This window comes from Ochotona princeps, chromosome 19 (assembly GCF_030435755.1).
Source record: "Ochotona princeps isolate mOchPri1 chromosome 19, mOchPri1.hap1, whole genome shotgun sequence".
In the NCBI taxonomy this organism is placed as follows: domain Eukaryota; kingdom Metazoa; phylum Chordata; class Mammalia; order Lagomorpha; family Ochotonidae; genus Ochotona; species Ochotona princeps.
In genome coordinates, this window is record NC_080850.1 from 30113547 (window position 1) to 30135751 (window position 22205).

Sequence of the window (22205 nt, forward strand, 5' to 3'; positions counted from 1 at the left end):
ATTACTTCATAAAGCCAGCAAATGGCTAATCTTCCACCTGGAGAGCCTCAGACAAACTTCACATACCTACTACAAGAGTATGAGCAATCAGTATTAAAACACGTGACTGCCTACTTCACAAATACTAGTTACACCACTCCCCAGGGTATCTTATTTGCCATTATTTTATTGTTGTGACCAATGACTGGCATTAACCTCCCTAATCATCTTTGGTAAACACGTAATTCTTGAGGCATTAATCCAACCTTCCACTAGCACCCCAACTAAAACAGATGCCTTTCCTTCAAATAGATGGAAACAAGTATGTATTCAGTACGACTGACTGAGGAACAGGAAGTCAGACATAGGAGACACAGAAAGGTTTTTGAATGAACAAGTCTAAGACTCTTCCACAGACCTGAATCCTTGAGAGGATCCCAAGAGGGTGGTTGAGATGCGTTTCACACATGCCAACTTATTACACCAACAAAAGCTAACTGACTTTTACTTACACAATACATGACCTCACAAAAGCAAATAGGGGGGAAGGTACAAAACCGAGATCCACTATACTCGTATCTTATCCATGGGTCTTCACCGAAGACCTAATACTATCATGTACCTGATTAAGAATCGCCAGTGAAATCAACTGGTAAACCTGCTTATGCCTCTTTGAAAAATTTTTAGCCCATCTTCATTACTTTTTTTACCCCTTCATCATTTGCTTTCTTTGCAAATAATAAACACATGTCAGCAAAATATAACTCTTTGTGGATACAAAAGAGGGCCTGAACTCACCTGAATTTGGGGGGGCTCATCCTTGCATTCATTAAAATCTATGGATGTTAACATAGAATCACTTTTCCCACAGCTCTCCTGGCTGATGAGTGTGTCTGCATAGTTGGGCTGTGGGAAGATGAGGTGGCTCCTCCGTGAGTCCGCCGTCAGGGACACCTCATGAGAATAGGTCTGCAGGAAAGCACGCATCCCGTCCACACCCACCAAGTGTGATGTGGGCACTCCTGTGAACTCACCACCTGCAGCGTGGAGTAGCCTGGAGTGGTGCCAGTGCCTCAGCCTGAGTGCCAGCAGCACAATCACAAAGGCCAGGAAGACACATGACACTGTGGCCACTGCCACCACCAGGTACAGAGTGAGGTCTGCCTCATCAGCTTCCACGGAAGGCTTGAGGCTGCCCAGGTCAGCCAGCACTGCAGGGATGCTGTCGGCCACGGCCACTGTGAGCATGACAGTGGCCGAGAGAGGCGGCTGCCCGTGGTCCTGGACGGCCACCACCAGGCTCTGTTTGAGTGCATCTCTGTCCAGCAGGGCTCGCGCTGTGCGCACCTCGCCCGTGTGCAGCCCCACAGAGAACAGCCCTGGCTCACTGGCCTTGAGCAGCCGGTAGGACAGCCAGGCGTTCTGGCCAGAGTCCCTGTCCACTGCCACCACCTTGGTCACCAGGTAGCCAGGTTCTGCGGAGCGGGGTGCCAGCTCCACGCCTGTGGATCCATCGGTGGGGATGGTGGGGTAGAGGATCTCAGGGGCATTGTCATTCTGGTCCAGCACAGAGAGGGTGAGGGAGGCATTGCTGCTGAGTGGTGGGTCCCCACTGTCACTGGCTGTCACCCAGAGCTGCAGGTCTCGGAACTGCTCATAGTCGAAGGAGCGCAATGCATACAGGACACCAGTGTCCGAGTTGATGGACATGTAGGAGGATACTGGCATCCCTTCAATGGTGTCTTCAACCAGGGAATAAGTGACTTGGGCATTCTGGTCACTGTCAGGGTCCATTGCTGTCACGGAGAAGATGGAGGCGCCCCTGGGGTTGTTCTCAGGGACATAGATAGCATAGGAGGAGTGAGGGAACGTGGGTGAGTTGTCGTTGGTGTCGGTCACGTGCATGCTGATGTTAGTCTCCGTGGACAGAGAAGGGGTTCCACCATCTGTAGCTCGCAGTGTGATGTTGTACACAGAGCACTTTTCCCGATCCAGGCTTTTTGCTGTGACTAATCTGTAATAATTACCTATTGATTTTTCTAATTTAAAAGGCAGATTTTCTGAAATAGTACACGTCACCTCTCCATTTATTCCGGAATCTCTATCTTGGAGGTGGAAAAGAGCAATTACTGTGCCCAGAGGTGCATCTTCAGGGATGGAGCTGCTTACAGAGGTGACGGTCACTTCCGGAGCATTGTCATTCACGTCCACAACCATAACCAGGACTTTGACCTTGGCCAGACTCCCAGGACCATCCTGGGCCTGAATTTCCATTTCATAGGAGCTGGCTTCTTCATAATCCAGGCCTTTGAGAGTCGATAACTCTCCTGTCAGGGAATTCAGATGAAACAGCTGTATAAGTTTTGGAGTTATTTTCCGAAAAGAATATGTCACTTCTCCATTTACTCCTTCGTCCAGGTCTACAGCTTTGACTGTGAGAAGTCTTGTGCCCACTGGCACGTTCTCAGGAACAGTCACCTGGTACTGAGGCAGAGAGAAGACTGGGATGTGATCGTTCATATCCACCACTGTCACCTGGATCTGGGCAGTGGCGGAGAGGGGTGGGTTCCCACCATCAGAGGCCAAGAGAACCAGGTGGTGAAATGCTTCTTCTTCCCGGTCCAGCACTTGCTCCAGAACCAGTAGCGGGTACTTGACTCCATCGTCTCCACTTTGCATGACCAAGGAGAAATGGCGATTGGGGCTGAGCTGGTAGCTCTGCAGGGAGTTCACACCCACATCCGGGTCAACAGCCTCGCTTAAGGGAAACCGCAGTCCAGGAGCTGCGTTCTCCATTATTTTTACGTTTATCTCTTCTGTCAAGAATTTAGGAGCGTTGTCATTAACATCCCTTATCTCCACTTCTACAGGGTAGAGATTCATTTTCTCTTCCACCAGGATGTTCAGGCTCACCAGACACTGCGCGCTCTGGGTACAGAGCTCCTCGCGGTCTATCCTGCCCGCCGTGACCAAGCTGCCGCTGCGCGCGTTCAGAGCGAACAGCTGCGCCCTACCTCGGGAGACGATGCGGACTCCGCGCTCCACCAACTCCCGCGGCTCCAGCCCCAGGTCCTGGGCGATGTCGCCCACAAAAGATCCTTTTTCTGTTTCTTCTGCCACGGAGTAACGAATCTGCCCAGCCCAGGCTTCCCACCGGGTCCCCAGGAGAATGGAGAGCAGGACAATTCCCCCGTAGTCAGCGCCCCTTGGTCGCGCCGCCATTGTCCCGCTGAGCTTGTGAAGACAGAGAGCTTTCTCCTAAGGCGCTGCTGAGCCCAGGTGTGTCGGCACGGACCCCTCTATATTCGGAAGAGAGTTCAGAATCCAACAGGAGAGAGGTTTGAGTCTGACGCCGCTTGCAAGAAATCTTGTTTCAGTCTCTCCTTTCTTTGTGCTGTTAAGGGTCGCTCTCTCCATTCTTCCGAATGGTGAACAGCGGCGCCCAGAGTCCTTACTAAGTTACTGCACTATATTGAAGCGAAATAAATGGATTTTATAGATGATTGCTTCATTCTTCAAAATTTCCCTGTTAACTTATATTTCTTTACTCTAGATATTTCTAATATAGTCTAAGAAGCTCCTTTAAGACACCAAATCGATGCAGGTGTGTTCATGGATGGGTGTTTGATAATTCCAGATAATTAAAAGAAAATTTGACTTCACATTACAACTTGAAGTGACCTTCTTTCAGGATACTGGCTCACATTTTATTTTATACAGAAAAATCAACCATATAAGTTAAAAAGGTAACTAGTGTATGTGTATAATATACATATATTATGTTTATCATTCATTTTCCTATGAGCCTTTTGAAGCCTTTTTGTATACTTACAAGTAAATTCTTCCATTTTCTGCAGTATTCAAATCTTCTAAGTAATTCAACAGCATAAAATAAGCATAAATCTATTAGATTGCTAAGAAGTGCTTAATTAAAATATTGCATAAGCTCATTCTCTCAAACAAATCCTTTTATTGTTTTAAAGGTTTATTATTGGTTGAGTTACTTGGAAAAAATACCAACCCTTATTTAGTCACTTGAATTTGAACAATTCTATCAGAATTATCTTTCATTTCCCTTCTCTTTTCTTCATGAAACATTTTTATGTTGAAGAGTCACTTGTTTGGAGTTCAGCTTAGTTCATTCCCAAGTAAAATTGTGGGTCTTTTCCAAGATTTCTTTCAGGTTTTGCTCCTTCTTCTTTGGCAACTGTCTCTTAAAAACAAGTTCGATCAGAAATGGTGTTTTGCTTTTTTTTTATTATTATTTTTAATTCATTAATTACATTGTATTATGTAACACAGTTTCATAGGTACTTGGATTCTCCCCACCCCTCCCCAAGCCCTCCCACCATGGTGGATTCCTCCACCTTGTTGCATAACCACAGTTCAAGTTCAGTTGAGATTCCCCCATTGCAAGCATATACCAAACATAGAGTCCAGCATCTTATTGTCCAGTCAAATTCAATGGCTTCTTAGGTATACCCTCTCTGGTCTGAAGACAGAGCCAGCAGAGTATCATCCTGATCAATTAAAAGCTGCAACATACCATCAGCAAAAATTTACATCATTATGGAATTAATTGACATAGTAATGAGTAACCAATATGTTAAAACTAAATGCGAGGGCTTGGCAGTGTGGCCTAGTGGCTAAGGTCCTCGCCTTGATCCCATATGGCCGCTGGTTCTAATCCCAGCAGCTCCACTTCCTCTCTATCTCTCCTCCTCTCAGTATATCTGACTTTGTAATAAAAATAAAATAAATCTTAAAAAAAAAGTAAATGCGAGTTCTTAACCACCTTCTATGACCACCTCATTGACATTTCAATTTTAGTTTATACACAACATATAACATACATAACATGTTATACATAACATCATATCATCTTAAATTAAGGCAAACGTGGTATTTAACCTTTTGGGATTTGCTCATTTCCCTTAGCATTATGGTTTCCAGTTTGGCCCATTTGGCCACAAAGAACTGCATTTTGTTTTTTTTTGATAGCTGAGTAGTATTCCATGGAGTAGATGAACCATAGCTTTCTTATCCAATCATCTGCTGATGGGCATTTTGGCTGCTTCCATGTTTTTGCAATTACTGATTGTGCTGCTGTGAACATAGGAGTGCATGTTGGTTTCTCATAAAACAAGTGTTCTGGATATATTCCTAGGAGTGCTATTGCTGGATCATACGGTATGTTGATTTTCAGTTGTTTGAATGTTCTCCATACTGATTTCCATAGAGGCTGTACCAGCCTGCAGCCCCACCAGCAGTGGAGTAGGGTTACCTTTTCCCTGCAACCTTGCCAACAAGTGTTGTTGGTGCTTTTATTCATGTGGGCCAGTCTTATTGGGGTTAGGTGGTACCTCATTGATGTTTTAATTTGGATTTCCCTTATTGCCAGGGAACTTGAGCATTTTTTCATATGTTTATTTGCCATTTGGGTTTGTTCCTTTGTGAAGTGTCTGCCCATTTCCCGTGCCCATTTCTTGAGTGGCTTGTTTGTTTTGATATTTTGGTTGTTTTGTAGCTCTTTGTATATTCTGGAGATTAGCCCTCTATCACCTACGTAGTGCGCGAAGATCTTCTCCCATTCTGTGGGTTGCTTTTTTACTTTGTTGATTATGTCCCTTGCTGTACAGAAGCTTCTTAGTTTGATGAGGTCCCATTTGTTTATTCTGATCTTGATTTCTATTGCTTTTGGTGTCCTTCTTAGGAAGTAGGGACCTACCCCTAGATCTTGCAGAGTATTTCCAACAATTTTCTTCCAAAAGTTTGAAGGTTTCTGGATGTAGGTTTAGATCTGCTATCCAAGAAATGGTGTTTTTCACCGATGATCAGACGAAATCGGGCGCATTCAGAGTGGTATGGCCGTAAACTTTCACTGATGATCAAACAGCCCAATAGATTGCTAGGCTTTTTACTGATGCCTCAAAAAATGCAGTATTTCCTTAAAAGCTCAGACGACTGTCTTAATGTTAGTGATCTGTGTGGTGGGTAGATTAGAGAGAATCCTTGCTAAAACTTAGCAGTTGTATTTGTCAAGATGTTTAAGTCCATCCAGATGAATGAGCTATTTTTGTGACAGTAGAATCTGATAGTTTTTTCCATTCATAAAATGTTTTGTTTAAAAGAAACGGTCACAGATAAATCAGAAAAGAGAAGAAAATAAACTAACTCACTGTCCATGAGTGTTACTGAGTATTGCCTACGACAATGAATGTTCAAGGTGTAGCTTTAACAGCTTAAGGTTGGTAATATAGTAAAAAAGCATTCATACCATTCAGGTTTATGAAACAAATAATCATGTTTATATGAAACTATCTTACATATCTAATATCAAAGATTCAAGTTGTTTAAAATTGTAAATTCTTACAAAACCATTGAAGAATTATATCATATATATCCAAACGAATCAGATTTGAATATGCAAGTGAATAGAATCTTTTGATCATAAATGTTTTTAAATTGAAACAAACACTCTACAACAAATGCTGAAGTACAACTATCACAAGGTTGATTCAGAAGAAAATGAAATAGAGTTGTTGCAGTGGTCATTACTGCTCTCTAAATTTTGCATTGTTACCCAAGAATGAAAAAAAAAATCCAAGTCAGATACTGGAAAGATCAGCAAAGAGAGATGAAGACTCAGTGAGAAAACCTGGAGCAAGACCCCAAAGAAGTTGTTCAGTCCAAATTTGAGAAGAACTTGCTAACCAAGTCTGGTTTGGCAAAGCTACTTCTGATACATTCTGTATCGAAGCTACCAAGTCTAAGCTTATAACCCCAGCTATGGCGTCTGAGAAACTGAGGTTTCTCCTGGGACTTTAAGAACTTATCAGTTTGGCTTTAAATCACAATTTCAAGTAATTTACACTGGAGATACCAAGGGTATATGAACACGGCCAATCAAGTATACGTTTGAACAGTCAATGTATTAAAATAGAAAAAAGAGAAGTATTACTCTTATTTTAAAGACATCAATGTTATCTTTATGAAGACTGACAGACTACAAAAAGCTGATCATTCATCTCCAAGATATCATCCGAATTACTTTTTTTCATGTGCATACCAAATGTAAACGAATTAGTGCCTATATACTTCATCTACTATCAAATCATGATCTCAAGCTCAGGATTATGAAATTGTGACTGTAATTTTAAAAACTCATCAAATCATATAACCCCTGCATTCCATTAATTTTAGGGCCTTGAACTTTGTAAGAGTGCCAATAACAGGCTCTCCTATCTCCTTAGAAACCACTTTGTAGGACAATTTTGACAATTAAAAAAAGTTGTTCCTTTCTGAAACAGCCAATTAGTCTATCAATAAAGATGCCTGATTATTGCATGGGAGTGTCTGGGTTCAAGTCCCAGCTCAAGCTTTAGACGCCAGGTTCCTGCTCATGTAGATATTGGGAAGTATCAAGGATGGCTCAAGTAATTGGGTTCCTGCCACCCCTGTGGGATGCCTGGGTTAAGTTTCAGGCTTGGGAAAAAAGTTTCAGGCTTGGGGAGTGAACACTAGAAGATGAAAGGCAATCCTCCTCAACAATGATTAACTAAAAATTCACTCTTTTCCACTCAGCCAAAGCATAACTTAATTCATACCACTGGAACATAATTACTGAAATCTATCATTCTTCTAAATAATAATCCTGGGGTAGATATTGTGGCACATCAGGCTAAATCACTGCTTGAGGGGCCCATCTCTCATGTTGTAGCATAACTTCAAATCCTGGCTGCTCCACTTCAGACCCAGCTCTCCACTAAGGAGCCTGAAAAGCAGCAGATGATGGCTCAAGAACTTGAGTCCCTGCTACCTACATAGCAGATTAGAATTCCTGGTCCCTGGGGGAGCAAGCCACCAGATAGAAGATCTCTCTCTCTCTCTGGTAAATAACTCTATTATAAAAGTGATAATCCCTTCTCCTTTACTATTTTAATAAGGATCTTCTGTGACAAAAACCTCATTTTATCTAGGTTAAAAAATGCTGCATTGAGGGCAGGTCTGTGGTCTGGTGGTTACAACCTGAGACTCCAGTACCCCACAGCCGAATGCCTGGGCTTGAGTCCTGGCTCTGTTTCAGGCTCCGGCTTCCTGCTAATGAAGATCTGGGAGGTAGCAATGGCTCAAGTAGTACGGCTCTTGCTATCCATGTAGGAGAACTGATAGAATAGCTGGCTTCCAGGTTCAGCCTGGCTTGTTCCTAGCTTTGTGGGCTTTTGGGGAGTAAGCAAATGAGAGAGTTCTCTCTCTGTCCCAGTACCTCTTAAATAAATAAAAAATTTAACCCTGTAAAAGGGATAAATTATTTCAAATTTTAACAGAATTCTGTTGCTCATTCTTGATTATATCATTCAAATCATCTCTATAACTCTTAGAGGTGGGAACTACTGAGAATATGTTATACTTCATTTTCATTTCTAAATATTATTAAGCATAAAATGTATGTGAGAGATTATAGTAAGACACAGCATCAAGAGTTTTATGTATTTAAGAATGAAATAATTATAATGCTAATTATAAATATTTGGTCATTATACTGCTTTGAAGTTTAAAATAACTTCCATAAAGTTACTTTATCATCTCAGAATTGGTGTGGGGTAGGTGAGTTTATTTTTATATATTTGAAAGGCAGATAGATAAAGAGAGCTTCCTGGTTCACTTCCTAAACACAGCAGTTGGGGCTGAACCAGGTTGAAGGCAGGAATTAGCATCCTGAGTAGCGTCTCAACTGTTACACCAAAAACCAGCCCTAGGTAATTTTTGTATTTAAATACTTTTAGGTTTAAATTCAAAATCAGAGATTGTGACTAATCCATATGAAGGACAGTTCTAGGAATATTATTCAGGTCCTTGAAACTAAACATTGAGTATTCTTGTCTCTTGGCAGAAAGGATTATTCTCTTTGAAATAGAAAACCTTTGAGGGGGGCAGGTGATGTGGCTCAATAGGTAGAACTACTGTTTGGGACACAGTCACTATCATCCCAAGTTACATGGCCTGGGATTCAGTCCTGCTTCCACTTCTAATACAGCTTCCAACTAATGCAGCCTCGGAGGCAGCTGGGGATAGATTAAGTGCGTGAGTCCCTGCACCTACATGGAAGGCCTGAATGGAGTCCTTAGTTGCTGCCTTTAGGCTGGTTTAGCCCTAGCTGTTGGGAACGTTTGGGGATAGACTCAGTGAGTGCTTTTGTAATTAAGTAAATAAATAGTAAATAAATAAGCAAGCTATTGATTCCTAAGTAGTAATATCTGTCATAAGTCTCCAATGCTCAGAAAACGATCAATTATTCAGTAATATTGAAGAAAAGATTAAGCTCTTGATCAGATTTAACAGAAGCTGTAATTGAGGTTTTGTTTTCCTGACTTTACAAGAAGAGGCTTGTACAAATGTCTCAAGACTGGGAAAACATGAGATGTATGAAATCCAAGGCACAAAGAGGCTTGGCCCAGTGGGATAATCTGTTGCTTGCAATGATGGAATCTTATCTCTGAATACAAATGGAAGGACTGACTTCTCCACTTGTAATTCAGCTTCCTGCTAATGCACCCAGCGGGTGGCAGTGGAGGATTACCCAAATGTATGGGCTGCTGTCACCCACTAGAGACCCAGAGGGAATTCTGGGCTCCTGGCTTCTGCTAGTGCATTGTGGCCCATTGTGGAGTGAATCAGCAGATGGAAGATGGCCCTCTCTGCCCCTGTCACACAACACACAACACTTCCATTCTCTCTGCTCTTCAAATAAATAAGTCTCTTGTAAAAAGAGAAAAGTAAAGAAAATACAGGATGTGCATTAAGATGCTTTGTGAAATATCATACAATCAACATCTAAAAGAAATCCACCAATACAAAAGAAAAATACCAGATTTGCATGATTTACTGCAAAACACAAGGAACTGAAGCAAAAAAAGCAAAACAAAACAAAAACAAACTTTTAGAAAAGCCAATAAAAACATTAATCTCACCTGAAAAGAGGAGTCTTCTTTACAAAAACCTGAATCTGCCTGTATTAAAAGAGGCTCGCTTTTCCCACAGCTCTCCTGGCTGAGCAGCGTGTCTGCATAGTTGGGCTGAGGGAAGATGAGGTGGCTCCTCCGCGAGTCGGCCGTCAGGGACACCTCATGAGAATAGGTCTGCAGGAAAGCACGCACCCCGTCCACGCCCACCAAGTGTGAAGCTGGCAAACCTCCTGATGCCTGGAGCAATCGCGACTTGTGCCAGCGCCTCAGCCTGAGTGCCAGCAGCACAATCACAAAGGCCAGGAAGACACATGACACTGTGGCCACTGCCACCACCAGGTACAGAGTGAGGTCTGCCTCATCAGCTTCCACTGAAGGCTTGAGGCTGCCCAGGTCAGCCAGCACTGCAGGGATGCTGTCGGCCACGGCCACTGTGAGCATGACAGTGGCCGAGAGAGGCGGCTGCCCGTGGTCCTGGACAGCCACCACCAGGCTCTGTTTGAGTGCATCTCTGTCCAGCAGGGCCCGCGCTGTGCGCACCTCGCCCGTGTGCAGCCCCACAGAGAACAGCCCTGGCTCACTGGCCTTGAGCAGCCGGTAGGACAGCCAGGCGTTCTGGCCAGAGTCCCTGTCCACTGCCACCACCTTGGTTACCAGGTAGCCAGGTTCTGCGGAGCGGGGTGCCAGCTCCACACCTGTGGATCCATCGGTGGGGATGGTGGGGTAGAGGATCTCAGGGGCATTGTCATTCTGATCCAGCACAGAGAGGGTGAGGGAGGCATTGCTGCTGAGTGGTGGGTCCCCACTGTCACTGGCTGTCACCCAGAGCTGCAGGTCTCGGAACTGCTCATAGTCGAAGGAGCGCAGTGCATACAGGACACCAGTGTCCGAGTTGATGGACACATAGGAGGACAGCGGTACCCCTTGGACGGTGTCTTCAGCCAGGGAGTAGGTGACTTGGGCGTTGTGGTCACTGTCAGGGTCCATTGCTGTCACGGAGAAGATGGAGGCTCCTCTGGGGTTGTTCTCAGGGACATAGATAGCATAGGAGGAGAGGGGGAAGGCAGGCGGGTTGTCGTTGGTGTCGGCCACCTGTAGGGAGATGAGCGTCTGCGTGGACAGTGGAGGCGTTCCTCTGTCTGTTGCTGTCACGGTGACGTTGTACAAGGACACCCGCTCCCGGTCCAGAGCCGCGGTCGTCACGAGTCGGTAATAGTTGTCTACTGTTTTTTCCAATTCAAACGGGAGATTCGTGGGGATGGAACATGCCACGAGTCCGTTCACTCCCGAGTCTCGGTCGTAGACTTGGAAAAGCCCGATCACCGTCCCCACGGGCGCGCTCTCGGCGACAGTTCGGGTTCCGGATGTGAGCATTACTTCCGGGGCATTATCGTTCACATCCAAGACGGTGATGAAGACTTTGGCTCGGCCTCTAAGCCCGGGACGATCCCGGGCTTCCACCTCTAGCTCGTAGGAACTCGAGACCTCGTAGTCTAGCTCTGCGGAGGTAGAAATTTCTCCTGTCACGATGTCCAAGCAGAAAATCCGCGAGATCTCTTCTGGGATTTTCACGAAGGAGTAGGTGACTTGGGCATGCGCACCCTCATCTTGGTCGGTGGCGTTTACGGGCAGCACCAGTGAACCCACGGGCAGATCCTCAGGGACACTCACTCGATACACGGGCTGAGTGAACACGGGAGCGTTGTCGTTCGCATCCAGGACCGTGACCAGAATTCGAGCCACACCCGAGCGGGCAGGGTCCCCACCGTCCACAGCGGTGAGGACCAGGCGGTGAGCGGCTTCCACCTCGCGGTCCAGGGCGCGCTCCAGCACCAGCTCCGGGTACTCGCGCCCCTGGACTTCGCTTTGCACGGCCACCGAGAAGTGGCTGTTCTCGCTGAGCCTGAAGCCCTGGAGAGAGTTCATTCCCACATCGGGGTCATAGACCTCCATGAGCGGAAAGTGAGAGGATGGGGCTGCGTTTTCGAGAATTTTTACTTCAAATTCCTCCCTTGAGAATCGGGGGGCGTTGTCATTAATGTCTGCTATCTCCACCTCCACCGAATAAAGCTTCATTTTCTCCTCCACCAAGACGTTCAAGCCCACCAGACACTGCGCGCTCTGGGCACAGAGCTCCTCACGGTCTATCCTGCCCGCAGTGACCAAGCCGCCGCTGCGCGCGTTCAGAGCGAACAGCTGCGCCCTACCTCTGGAGATGATGCGAACTCCACGCTCCACCAGCTCCCGCGGCTCCAGCCCCAGGTCCTGGGAGATGTCGCCCACCAGGGAGCCCTTCTCCAGCTCCTCAGGAATGGAGTAGCGGATCTGTCCCGCACCGGCTCCCCACAGGATTTGCAGCAGTGTGAAGAGCAGGAGCAGCTCTCTGCGGGGCTGGCGCCCCCGCGCAGTCGCCATTGGTGCCTTCTGAGGGATTTTCCTGCGATTAGGAGTAAGAAGGGCAGTTCCACACGCCGTTTACTCTCCTCAGCATTAATATAAGGGTCCTTAAATCAGCAAAGACCTGATGCAAAGAGTTTCAAGACCAAACATCCTCCCGACGTAGGTGGCAGATCGGCTTTGCTGGCTGAATGCAGAAACGCGAGTTCCCTGGGCTTCTTTTGTCCGAGTTAGTGAACAGCGACGCTTAGAGTCCGATTGTGGTACTGCACCAGTTTGTGAAACAGGCTTTTACTTCTGACAAAACAGCAGGGCTAACAAGCCTTAAAAAGTAAATTTTCTCTCCAAAACAGTGAAGAGTCTGAAAGAATCTAAGGAATGTCAAATAATTCTATATCTGGGATTTGCCATACATTTTTGAAAATAATCTCCAAGGATCATGGAAAACAGGATTATTACTTTTTTGGAGGGGGGGTAGATCACAAATGATCAGATTATTCCATGGTCATCCACCCTTCACTGATTTTCACTAAGAGCACAAAAACAACAAACAGCTTTGAGTTAAGCCAGCACAGAGCCAGCCATGACAGTGAGTATTTCTGGAGATTATTATCTGTTTTTAATCAGCATACAGATTAAGAACAGCCTTGATGTGGGAAAAACCTATATATACTTTCTAAGTTTTTAATTCTATTGATTTGAAAGGCATCCCCCCATATCCATCTCTCTCTCTCTCTCTCTCTCTCTCTCTCTCTCTCTCTCACACTCACACACACACACACACACACACACACACACACACAGAAGGGGTGGGGTGGGGAAGCAAGAAAGAGATCTTCCATAGGACCTGGTACAGTAGCTTAGCTAGTAGCTAAAGTCCTTGCCTTGCATGCGCCAGGATCCCATATGGGCGCCAGTTCATATCCTGGCTGCTCCACTTCCCTTCCAGCTCCCAGCTTGTGGCCTGAGAAAGCAGAAGAGGGCAGCCCAAAGTCTTGGGACTCTGCACCCGCGTGGGAGACCTGGAAGAGGTTCCTGGCTTTGGATCAGCTCAGCTTCAGCCCTTGTGTCTGGAGTGAACCAGTGGATGGAATATCTTACTCTCTGTAAATCTGACTTTGCAACAAAAATAAATAATCTTTAAAAAAAATCTTTCATATACTGCTTTACTCCTTGAATGTGCATAATAGTTAGGATTGGCCTAGGCCAGAACCAGGCACTCAATCTGGGTCTTCCACCCAGGAAGCAATGATGCTAACACTGGAGGAGAGTGGAAGGTTGCCCCATGTCAGTGGCCATGATGGTGACATTGTACTCTGGGGTTTGCTCTCAGTCCAGAACTCCATCTGTCACCAGCTTGTATGTGTTTTTCGTATCTTGAATTATTTTAAATGGTAGCCTCCCTTTGAGTTGGCAAAGGACTTCCCCATGCAAGCCAGAGTATGGATCATGCATTTTGATTAGCACCATCGCTGTTCCTGGCTCAGCATCCTCTGGGAGATGCTGGGACTCCGGATGCCAGGGTTATCCCTGGGCATTTATCATTTTTGTCCAGAATCTTTATTTGTATTTTACAGTATGCACTGTGCCCTCTGCCGTCCCTCGCTTCCACTCCCAATGTGTAGCTTACTCTCTCCTCAAAGTCCATCTCTGCACCCATGCTGCGCTCCCTTGTCTTACTACCCAACCTGAACAACTGTCTGGCTGCCTCGCCAACATTGATGAAGGGGTAGGTGATCTTGGCATTGCCGCCCTCATCCGTGTCCGTGGCCATGACTCTAGGCAGCACCGCCGAGTTGGCAGGGAGGTTCTCCCGGACGCTTGCTGAGTACACGTCCAAGGTGAAGTTTGGCGAGTTATCGTGGGCGTCAGCCACAATGACCTGGACCGGGGTTGTGTAACTCCTGGGTAGTGTACCGCAGTCCATGGCTGTGAGGACCAGGAGGTGGCGAGCCTGCTGCTCCCTGTCCAGGGGCACCATCTGCACCAGCTCTGGGTAACTGCTGCCGTCTGGCTCCTTCTGCACCAGGGAGAAGTGTGGATCAGCGCTGAGGTGGTATTGCCTCAGCGGGTTGACTTCTACCTCCAAGTCGTGTGCCGACTCCAGCAGCGAAGGTGGTTCCAGCCGGTGCAAGCTCGCTAATTTCCAGTTTGGTGCTGTTGTCGCTGAAGATGGGCATGTGGTTGAGGTACTGGATCAGCACGGTGACGTGGAAGAAGGTTAATGGTTTCACGGCCACCACCTCGAATTCCACGAAGCACGTTGCCTTCTGGCCACAGATCTGCTCTCGGTCTATGCGGTCGCCCACAACCAAGTTCCCGTTCCCTGGGCTCACACTGAAGAATTTCCTCTCCCCACCAACCTAGAGATTCCGAGCGAGCAGATCGAGCACCGCTGGCCCCAGATGCCCCGCGAGGTTCCCCACCAGCGAACCCCGGGCCAGCTTCTCCGGTATGGCGTAGTGGAGCTGCCCCGGGCGAGAGGCGCAGAACAAAGGCAGCAGGAAGAGAAAGGGCGCCCCCAACGCCGGACCCCGGCGGGCCTGAGAGCCTTTGCTCCTGATTCCGAGGAGGTGATCCCAAGAGTTCTTGGGGGGAGGGGGGTTACGAGAGAGTTCTGGCTTTTTCTTGGGGTGGGAGTCTCCGATGTGTATCTCTGTGGCAGGCAGCGGGCGAGAGTGCACTTCTCTTCCTGCGCCGCCAGCCTCGGGCGGACTCTCCGTCCAGCACTAGCCAACCTCGCCACCCCGCACCGAGGCACAGGTGACAAACCAGCTCCGAAAGACAGGGTGAGGAGGCAATTCTCCCATATACGAATATTGATATTCATTCTTTCATTTTACAAGAAGTTTTAATATTTTAAGTACTCATTGTTTCTTCAGTCTGGTTTTTCATTTCCTTGAACTTGAACTGTATCCGTCCAAATCTAGCGTCTTTGACTCGTCAGAGAGCAGAGATAAACCTTTTCAAGTTGTTTATTGCAATTGTGCTTTCAGTTCCTAAATTCATAAAGTGATCATAACAACGTATTTCCTGCTTAACTTAATAAAAATGACGACCAAACAATGTATATAAAAGGATACAAATGCTAGTGTTGTTGGTGCAGGTATAATATCAAAATTCTTAAACTAAAGAATTGTTCGAAACTTGACTGTTTCTTTGTAATTAGATTAACAAGGTGAGATAGATATTTGGGTTTAAGGGGGTCAAGCACAGTTTCTATAAGTGTACAAGGGGACTACAAAAGGCTGATGCAAACATGGATTTAAAAGGTAACATGCATCTCCCATGCACTCTTTGATGTCTCCTATGTTCTAAGCAATGTAGCCAATGTTGCCTATTTTTCCTTGATATTCAGGTGAGTAACTGATCATCCCAACCTCTTGTTATTGGCACTCTTCCTTGGTTAATATGCAGTCTGTTTCCTTGCTTCTGAAACTTTCCTGAATGTTTTAACTTCATTTCCAGGTCAGAATATTTTCCAAGAAGCTATCTTTAGCTTCTGCGACATACTGTTGTTAATCCCAAGCTTGGCAGGTATGCGGCGATATGAACTCACCTCGCGATGCAAACCACTGAGTATCTTACACTGCTCATTGTATCTGGGATTCTCAGTAGGTTCCCATTGATGTGTTTATAGCACATACAAATTGTTCCAGAAAATTCCCATGCAAGTGATTTCCATGAGCAAGCTATATAAGTACATACAACACTAAACTACATGGTAAAAATAGTAATATAATGAGTGTATGAGGATTGGACTTTATCATGTAAAGCCTATTGGCCATATGTAGAGCTTTAAATGATATTTTTCTTTTGTTTGAAGAAGTTCACTCAGGATATATACCAAAACTGATATTCCTTTCTTTAATAAGTAATGGGAGAGTTTTCATGCAGGAGTGGACAGTGTCAACATCTATCAAATAGATGCTCTTGTTAATCATGGGGTACATTCGCCATTGACCGAATCTGTACATTTTGTGTTGAGTTCAGAATTGCTTACATATTCTAATGTCCTTGAAGTAAATGCGCAAACAACAAATATCAGGTAGCCAACAGTTACCAGATATATCAAAACCCTTCCATCTGACTGAGTTATACAGCTTAACATCTCATTCACAATATTGCATTACCATTTCCCCTCATTCATAATTTGCAGCTAGTACTCAAGGTGGTGAAAACCAAGAAACTTGAAAGGCTAAACCATATTTGAAAAAGACATGCATACAAGTCATTTTCAGCGAAATAGATGTAGAAAATGAACTGGGTATTTTTTCCATCACACAAACACATGTTCCTGGAATTTGATACTCACAGATCAATATTTCATTAAGAAAGGTCTATTAAAATGATTACATCTCTCAGAAATGAAATTTTACACTTTAAGCAATTCTTAAGTTGAACTGATTTTCCTTTCTTTTTAAAAAGGAGGACATAAAACTCAATACATCTTTCCTATCCTTTTGGTCTTTCTTGTTTTAGATGATTCATTGATTTATTTGGAAGGCAGAGTGACAGAGAAAAAGAAGGACACACACACCCCTTCCATCTGCTGGTTCACGTTCCCAAATCAACACCTAGGGTTGGATAAGGCTAAACCAGGAGTCAGGTACTCCATCTAGGTCTTCCATGTGGCTAGCAGGAACCTACAGACTTGGACCATTACTTGGGCACATTAGCAGGAAGGTGGATTGAAACCAGAAGAGCTCCAGCCAGCTCTCTGATATGGAATGCCTGCATTCCAAGCAGTAGGTTAACCCACTGTGTCACAATGCCTACTCCCCCCCAAGCTGACTTGTCAAATATACATCTTAGATTTTTGTTAAAAAAAAAAAAAGCAGAAAAGCCGTCAGTCCAGAGATAATGATTATGATGAATGATGAGCTACCAGTAACAAGAAGGTGCCAGGTCTATATTATTAATGTAAACTGAATGTAGCAGAGTCTGTTTGAAGTCTTTATGTCACAGAATAAAACACAAATTCTATCATTCCTTCTCATTGATTTGTTTGCTCAACAAATACACATATCTAATCATTAAGTGGTTAAGCCCAAACTTTTCAGATTTTAGAATGTCACAGCCATTATCATCAATAGACATTTGGCCTACCTTTCTGATATTCACTGTGTAGAAGTTTCAGAATTTCCTGCTAATTTATCCAAATACTGTACATTATCACTGTGTGAAAACGTACATATACTAAAATATTATTCCTAAACAATGTGTTTCCCAAAGCACATTCAACTCACAATGCTCTTGAGGCAAATATTTGAAAGAAAACAACATACTGAACAAGTTGAACTAACAAAACCACTATTTCATGAGCAGAAGAACAGTTCCAAAGGATGCAAAATCTTGAGACAAAATGTTTATGCCTGCCACTTTTCTTTGAAGTAACTTTTCACTGGTGTCCACTGTTAACAGCTAAATTTTATAAAATACCCACAACTGAATAAAGAAGACACTAAGTTAAAATAGAATTTGAAGACAAAGCAAATAAAATCCAGCTAATAGAGCAAATAGAAACTTATACTAATAGAAACTTATACTTATTTGCTAATAGAGCAAATAGAAACACACTGCAAGAAAACTGACCTGAATGGCTCCAGGCTCCTCCTTGCTTGGGTTTATCTTATCAGACACCAGGAGAGGCTCTTGTTTCTCACAACTGTCTTCGCTAATGAGCATGTCTGCATAGTTGGGCTGTGGGAAGATCAAATGGCTTTTCCGGGAGTCCGAGGTAAGAGAGATCTCATGAGAATAGGTCTGCAGGAAGGTGTCCACTCCCACAAAGTGTGAGGCTGGCATGCCTGACAATCTTCCTCTTGAGGCTTGCAGGAGGCGGGAGTGGTGCCAGCGCCTCAGCCTGAGCGCCAGCAGCACAATCACAAAGGCCAGGAAGACACACGACACTGTAGCCACTGCCACCACCAGGTACAGAGTGAGGTCTGCCTCATCAGCTTCCACTGAAGGCTTGAGGCTGCCCAGGTCAGCCAGCACTGCGGGGATGCTGTCGGCCACGGCCACTGTGAGTGTGACAGTGGCCGAGAGAGGCGGCTGCCCGTGGTCCTGGACGGCCACCACCAGGCTCTGTTTGAGTGCATCTCTGTCCAGCAGGGCCCGCGCTGTGCGCACCTCGCCCGTGTGCAGCCCCACAGAGAACAGCCCTGGCTCACTGGCCTTGAGCAGCCGGTAGGACAGCCAGGCGTTCTGGCCAGAGTCCCTGTCCACTGCCACCACCTTGGTTACCAGGTAGCCAGGTTCTGCGGAGCGGGGTGCCAGCTCCACACCTGTGGATCCATCGGTGGGGATGGTGGGGTAGAGGATCTCAGGGGCATTGTCATTCTGGTCCAGCACAGAGAGGGTGAACGAGGCATTGCTGCTGAGTGGTGGTTCCCCACTGTCACTGGCTGTCACCCAGAGCTGCAGGTCTCGGAACTGCTCATAGTCGAAGGAGCGCAGTGCATACAGGACACCAGTGTCAGTGTTGATGGAGATGTAGGAGGACAGAGGTGCTCCCTGAAATGTATATTCAGCCAGGGAGTAAGTGACCTGAGCATTGTCACCACTGTCGGGGTCATGAGCTGTCACGGAGAAGATGGAGACACCCCTGGGGTTGTTTTCTAGGAGGGAGGTGTAGTAGGAGGCATGAGTGAAAGTGGGTGGATTGTCATTCACATCACGGACTTTCAGGAAGATGTGATTTTCTGTAGACAGGGCAGGAGTTCCATGGTCCTTGACGGTTACTGTGATATTGTAATCTGAAATCTCTTCCCTGTCCAGGGCTCTTGTGGTTAGCAGGTGATAGTAATTATCAATGGACTTTTCCAGTTTAAAAGGCAGATTGCTGGGGACAGAGCATTCAATTTCACCATTCTCTGCAGAATCAGCATCATGCACACTGAACAGTGCAATCAGTGTCCCAGGAAGGCAGTCCTCAGCCACAGAACTGGTTAGAGAGGTGAGGATCACTTCGGGGACATTGTCATTCACGTCTTGGACTGTGACCAACAGGGTAGCGCTGGCCAGGAGGGCGCCTCCATCCTGGGCTACCACTTCCATGCGGTAGAAGCTGGTTTTTTCATAATCCAGGGGCTGCACCGTCGAGATTTCCCCCGTGTTGGGATCAAGCTGGAAAGTCTCTGCAATTTTGTCTTCCTCATTGCGGAAAGAGTAGGTTAGTTTTCCGTTTATCCCTTCGTCTGGGTCCGTAGCGGTCAGCGTGAGGAGCTGAGTGCCCACGGGGACATTTTCCGGCACACTCACTCTGTACTCAGATCGAGCGAACAGCGGCGCGTTGTCGTTTGCGTCGAGGATCTCCACGTGGATTTGCGCGGTGCTAGAGAGTGTGGGCTCTCCGCCATCCAAGGCAGTAAGCAGGAGGTTGTAAGCAGCTTCTTTCTCGCGGTCCAGGGGCTGTTCCAGCACCAGCTCCGGGTATTTCTGCCCATCCTTTCCGCTTTTCACATCCAGAGAGAAGTGCAGATTGGAGCTGAGCTGGTAACTGTGGAGCGAGTTCACACCCACATCCGCATCCCGCGCAAAGGGAAGCACCAACCGCGTCCCCACAGCAGCATTTTCATTGATTTTTACTTTTAATTCCTCATCCCGGAATCGCGGGAAGTTATCATTGATATCCATTATTTCTACCTCCACTCCATAAATTTTCATTTTATTCTCCACCAAGACGTTGAAGCTCACCACGCACCGCAGGCTCTGGGCACAGAGCTCCTCGCGGTCTATCCTGCCCGCCGTGACCAAGCTGCCGCTGCGCGCGTTCAGAGCGAACAGCTGCGCCCTACCTCGGGAGACGATGCGGACTCCGCGCTCCACCAGCTCCCGCGGCTCCAGCCCCAGGTCCTTGGCGATGTCGCCCACCAAGGCGCCTTTCTCCAGCTCTTCGGGGACTGAGTAACGGATCTGCCCGGCTCCCTGAGCGCACAATGTCCCCAGCAGCACGACAAGCAGTGGCAGCTCTCTGCAGCTCCAGGGCTTCCGTGGCTCCGCCATTGCCTTCCCTGCGTCCAATTTTCTTTCACTCTTGGCTCAGTCTGCTATTTCCCTGTTTTTCTAATACCAAGAGGAACATATCCCCTGGCCAAGGTGGGAGTGGGGGCACAGATGCGTGGCTCTCCCCAGGAGTTTATCTTATCCGTGTTCCATACGAAAAGGCAGAGTTCGGCGGCTTCCCTTACAGCTTCTCTCCCATCTTGGTGAACAGCGACGCCCAGAGTCTTAATCAATTACTACACCAATTCTGTTTCTCATTTCCTTGAAGTTTAATTCCAGATTAATTTCCAATAATTTTGCCATATCTTTACAGTGCTGTAGTGATTTTGCTTATAATTTTCATGCCTTAATTTTGAAATAACGTAAGGGTGCCACACATGCTTGAAATCAGTATAATATATTATTTTACTTCCTTAGAAAAGTTGTAATTAATGTATCATCAAACCTACGTCCTTTACTTACCTTCTATATATTGAGTTCTTTTAGTTGAGATGTTGAGATTCTTATCTTTGCATCCCTCAAGTGTTCAACTCCTCCCCCCAGGATATATGTATGAAAACATGCCCATCGGTACTGAAGAACACTAGGTTCTCAAATGTTTCTTTGCCAAAAGAAAAAAAAAAAGGATCATTGTGTAAATTCTATTATGTGTCATGCACAAAACGGTTAAGGGCTTTTGCTTCTTCTGAAGCCTTTGAGAAAGTTTTCCAGATTTTCCGTCTATGAATACAGCAATGGCACTATCTCCTCCCTGAATTACATTACTTCCATATGTCTTACCCATGTCCCCAAATATTTGGAGTCAGATAGTGTACAGTGACAGGCCACAGATACAGTGATGCTGACCAGGCCTTCAGACCATCATCAGTACAGAAATGCACGCCTGGCATACTCATCAGCAAGAAGGAGTGGGGGGCACTTTTGTGTTGGGACAGACACTGATGTTACCACCTTTGAATGATATCAGAACAGAAGACCCTCTTAACGGAACAGATGAAAGAGGACCTGAAGGAGGCCGCGAAGTGAGAGAAGCATTTTTTTTTAACCTAATGATGCCATTATAGGAAAAATTTTAGCACAAGTTTAAGTGTAGATATTTTGTATCTAACATTCAAAAACTCAAGACCAAAGATTTAATTGATATTTGGCAGAAAAGGTGAGCACAGGTTGCAAAATGTTTCCTCAAAGATGCATTTTTCTCTTCAGAGCAGTTTGTTTATAAGCACAACCACATCAATTCCCCACCTTTGTTCTAATCGCTGGCCATGGCAGACACACCGGACCTCAAACATCACCCAGCCTTTAAAAACAGATTTGGGATGCCCTGATCATTTAGCCTACACAGTACTTAGCATGTGGGTCTTCAAGTCAGTAAGACTATATCTTTGCCAAGTTCTGTGGAGAACGAGCCATGACTTGGGCGGAACTCTACCTTTCCTTCCATAAACCAGCAAAATGAGGACTTTTAACTTGGAACTTTTATGAGGTTAATAGGAAATAGAAGGGGGCTAGTGCTGTGACACAGAGGGTTAAGTAGCTCCCCGTGATGGCTGACAACCCATGGCACCCCTTGGGAACACTGATTCAAGTTCCAGTCCCACAACTGCAGATCCAGTTTCAAGCTAACGCACCAGGGAAAGCAGTGGGACAGGAAGCAGGTACTTACTTGGGCCTCCTACCACCCACACATGGACCAGCCCTCCTGGTTGCATCCATGTGAAGGGTGAACCAACAGACCGGAGAGCTCTCTCTTACTCCATCTGCTCCTCCCTTCTCTCTGTAACTCAGCCTTTTGAAGAAACAAATTTGTAAAAGGTATATTTTTAAAGGAGAAACTAGAAATAAAATTTGAGT

At 45.9% G+C, this 22205-nt stretch overlaps 2 protein-coding genes across 8 annotated transcripts in view; both read right to left on the reverse strand.

Annotated features, from left to right (window-relative positions):
* The window catches only part of LOC101522188 (protocadherin gamma-C3), a 179420-nt gene that overhangs the window by 129866 nt on the left and 27349 nt on the right, over window positions 1–22205 (reverse strand). The window contains exon 1 of one of the 7 annotated variants that reach the window (XM_058677451.1): window positions 9951–13024. The exons of 4 other annotated variants lie outside the window; for them this stretch is intronic. In XM_058677451.1, coding sequence (XP_058533434.1) covers window positions 9951–12359 — 2409 coding nt within the window. In that variant the 5' untranslated portion in view covers window positions 12360–13024. Of the gene's footprint in view, window positions 1–777; window positions 3480–9950; window positions 13025–22205 lie in introns of those variants that run through there. 2 more of the 7 variants (XM_058677444.1, XM_058677453.1) reach the window with 2 other exon arrangements.
* Window positions 12388–20693, reverse strand: LOC131482690 (protocadherin gamma-A5-like). The gene is made up of 4 exons (XM_058677871.1): window positions 17922–20693; window positions 14444–14704; window positions 13972–14361; window positions 12388–12465 (listed from the first exon to the last, which is right to left on the reverse strand). The coding sequence occupies exons 1-4, from the start codon at window positions 20349–20351 to the stop codon at window positions 12388–12390; spliced, it is 3159 nt and encodes a 1052-aa protein (XP_058533854.1). The 5' UTR covers window positions 20352–20693.

Bases quoted from the DNA above. Each gene is read 5' to 3' on its own strand.
- LOC131482690 (XM_058677871.1), bottom strand. From the start codon at position 20,351: ATGGCGGAGCCACGGAAGCCCTGGAGCTGCAGAGAGCTGCCACTGCTT. The intron at 14,705-17,921 runs GTGTGTTTCTAT...CGGAATCTCTAG, and splicing joins TTCAGGTCAGTTTTCTTGCA to GTTGGTGGGGAGAGGAAATT. The intron at 14,362-14,443 runs GTCGGCACACGA...TCCCTGGTGCAG, and splicing joins GAACCACCTTCGCTGCTGGA to AAGGAGCCAGACGGCAGCAG.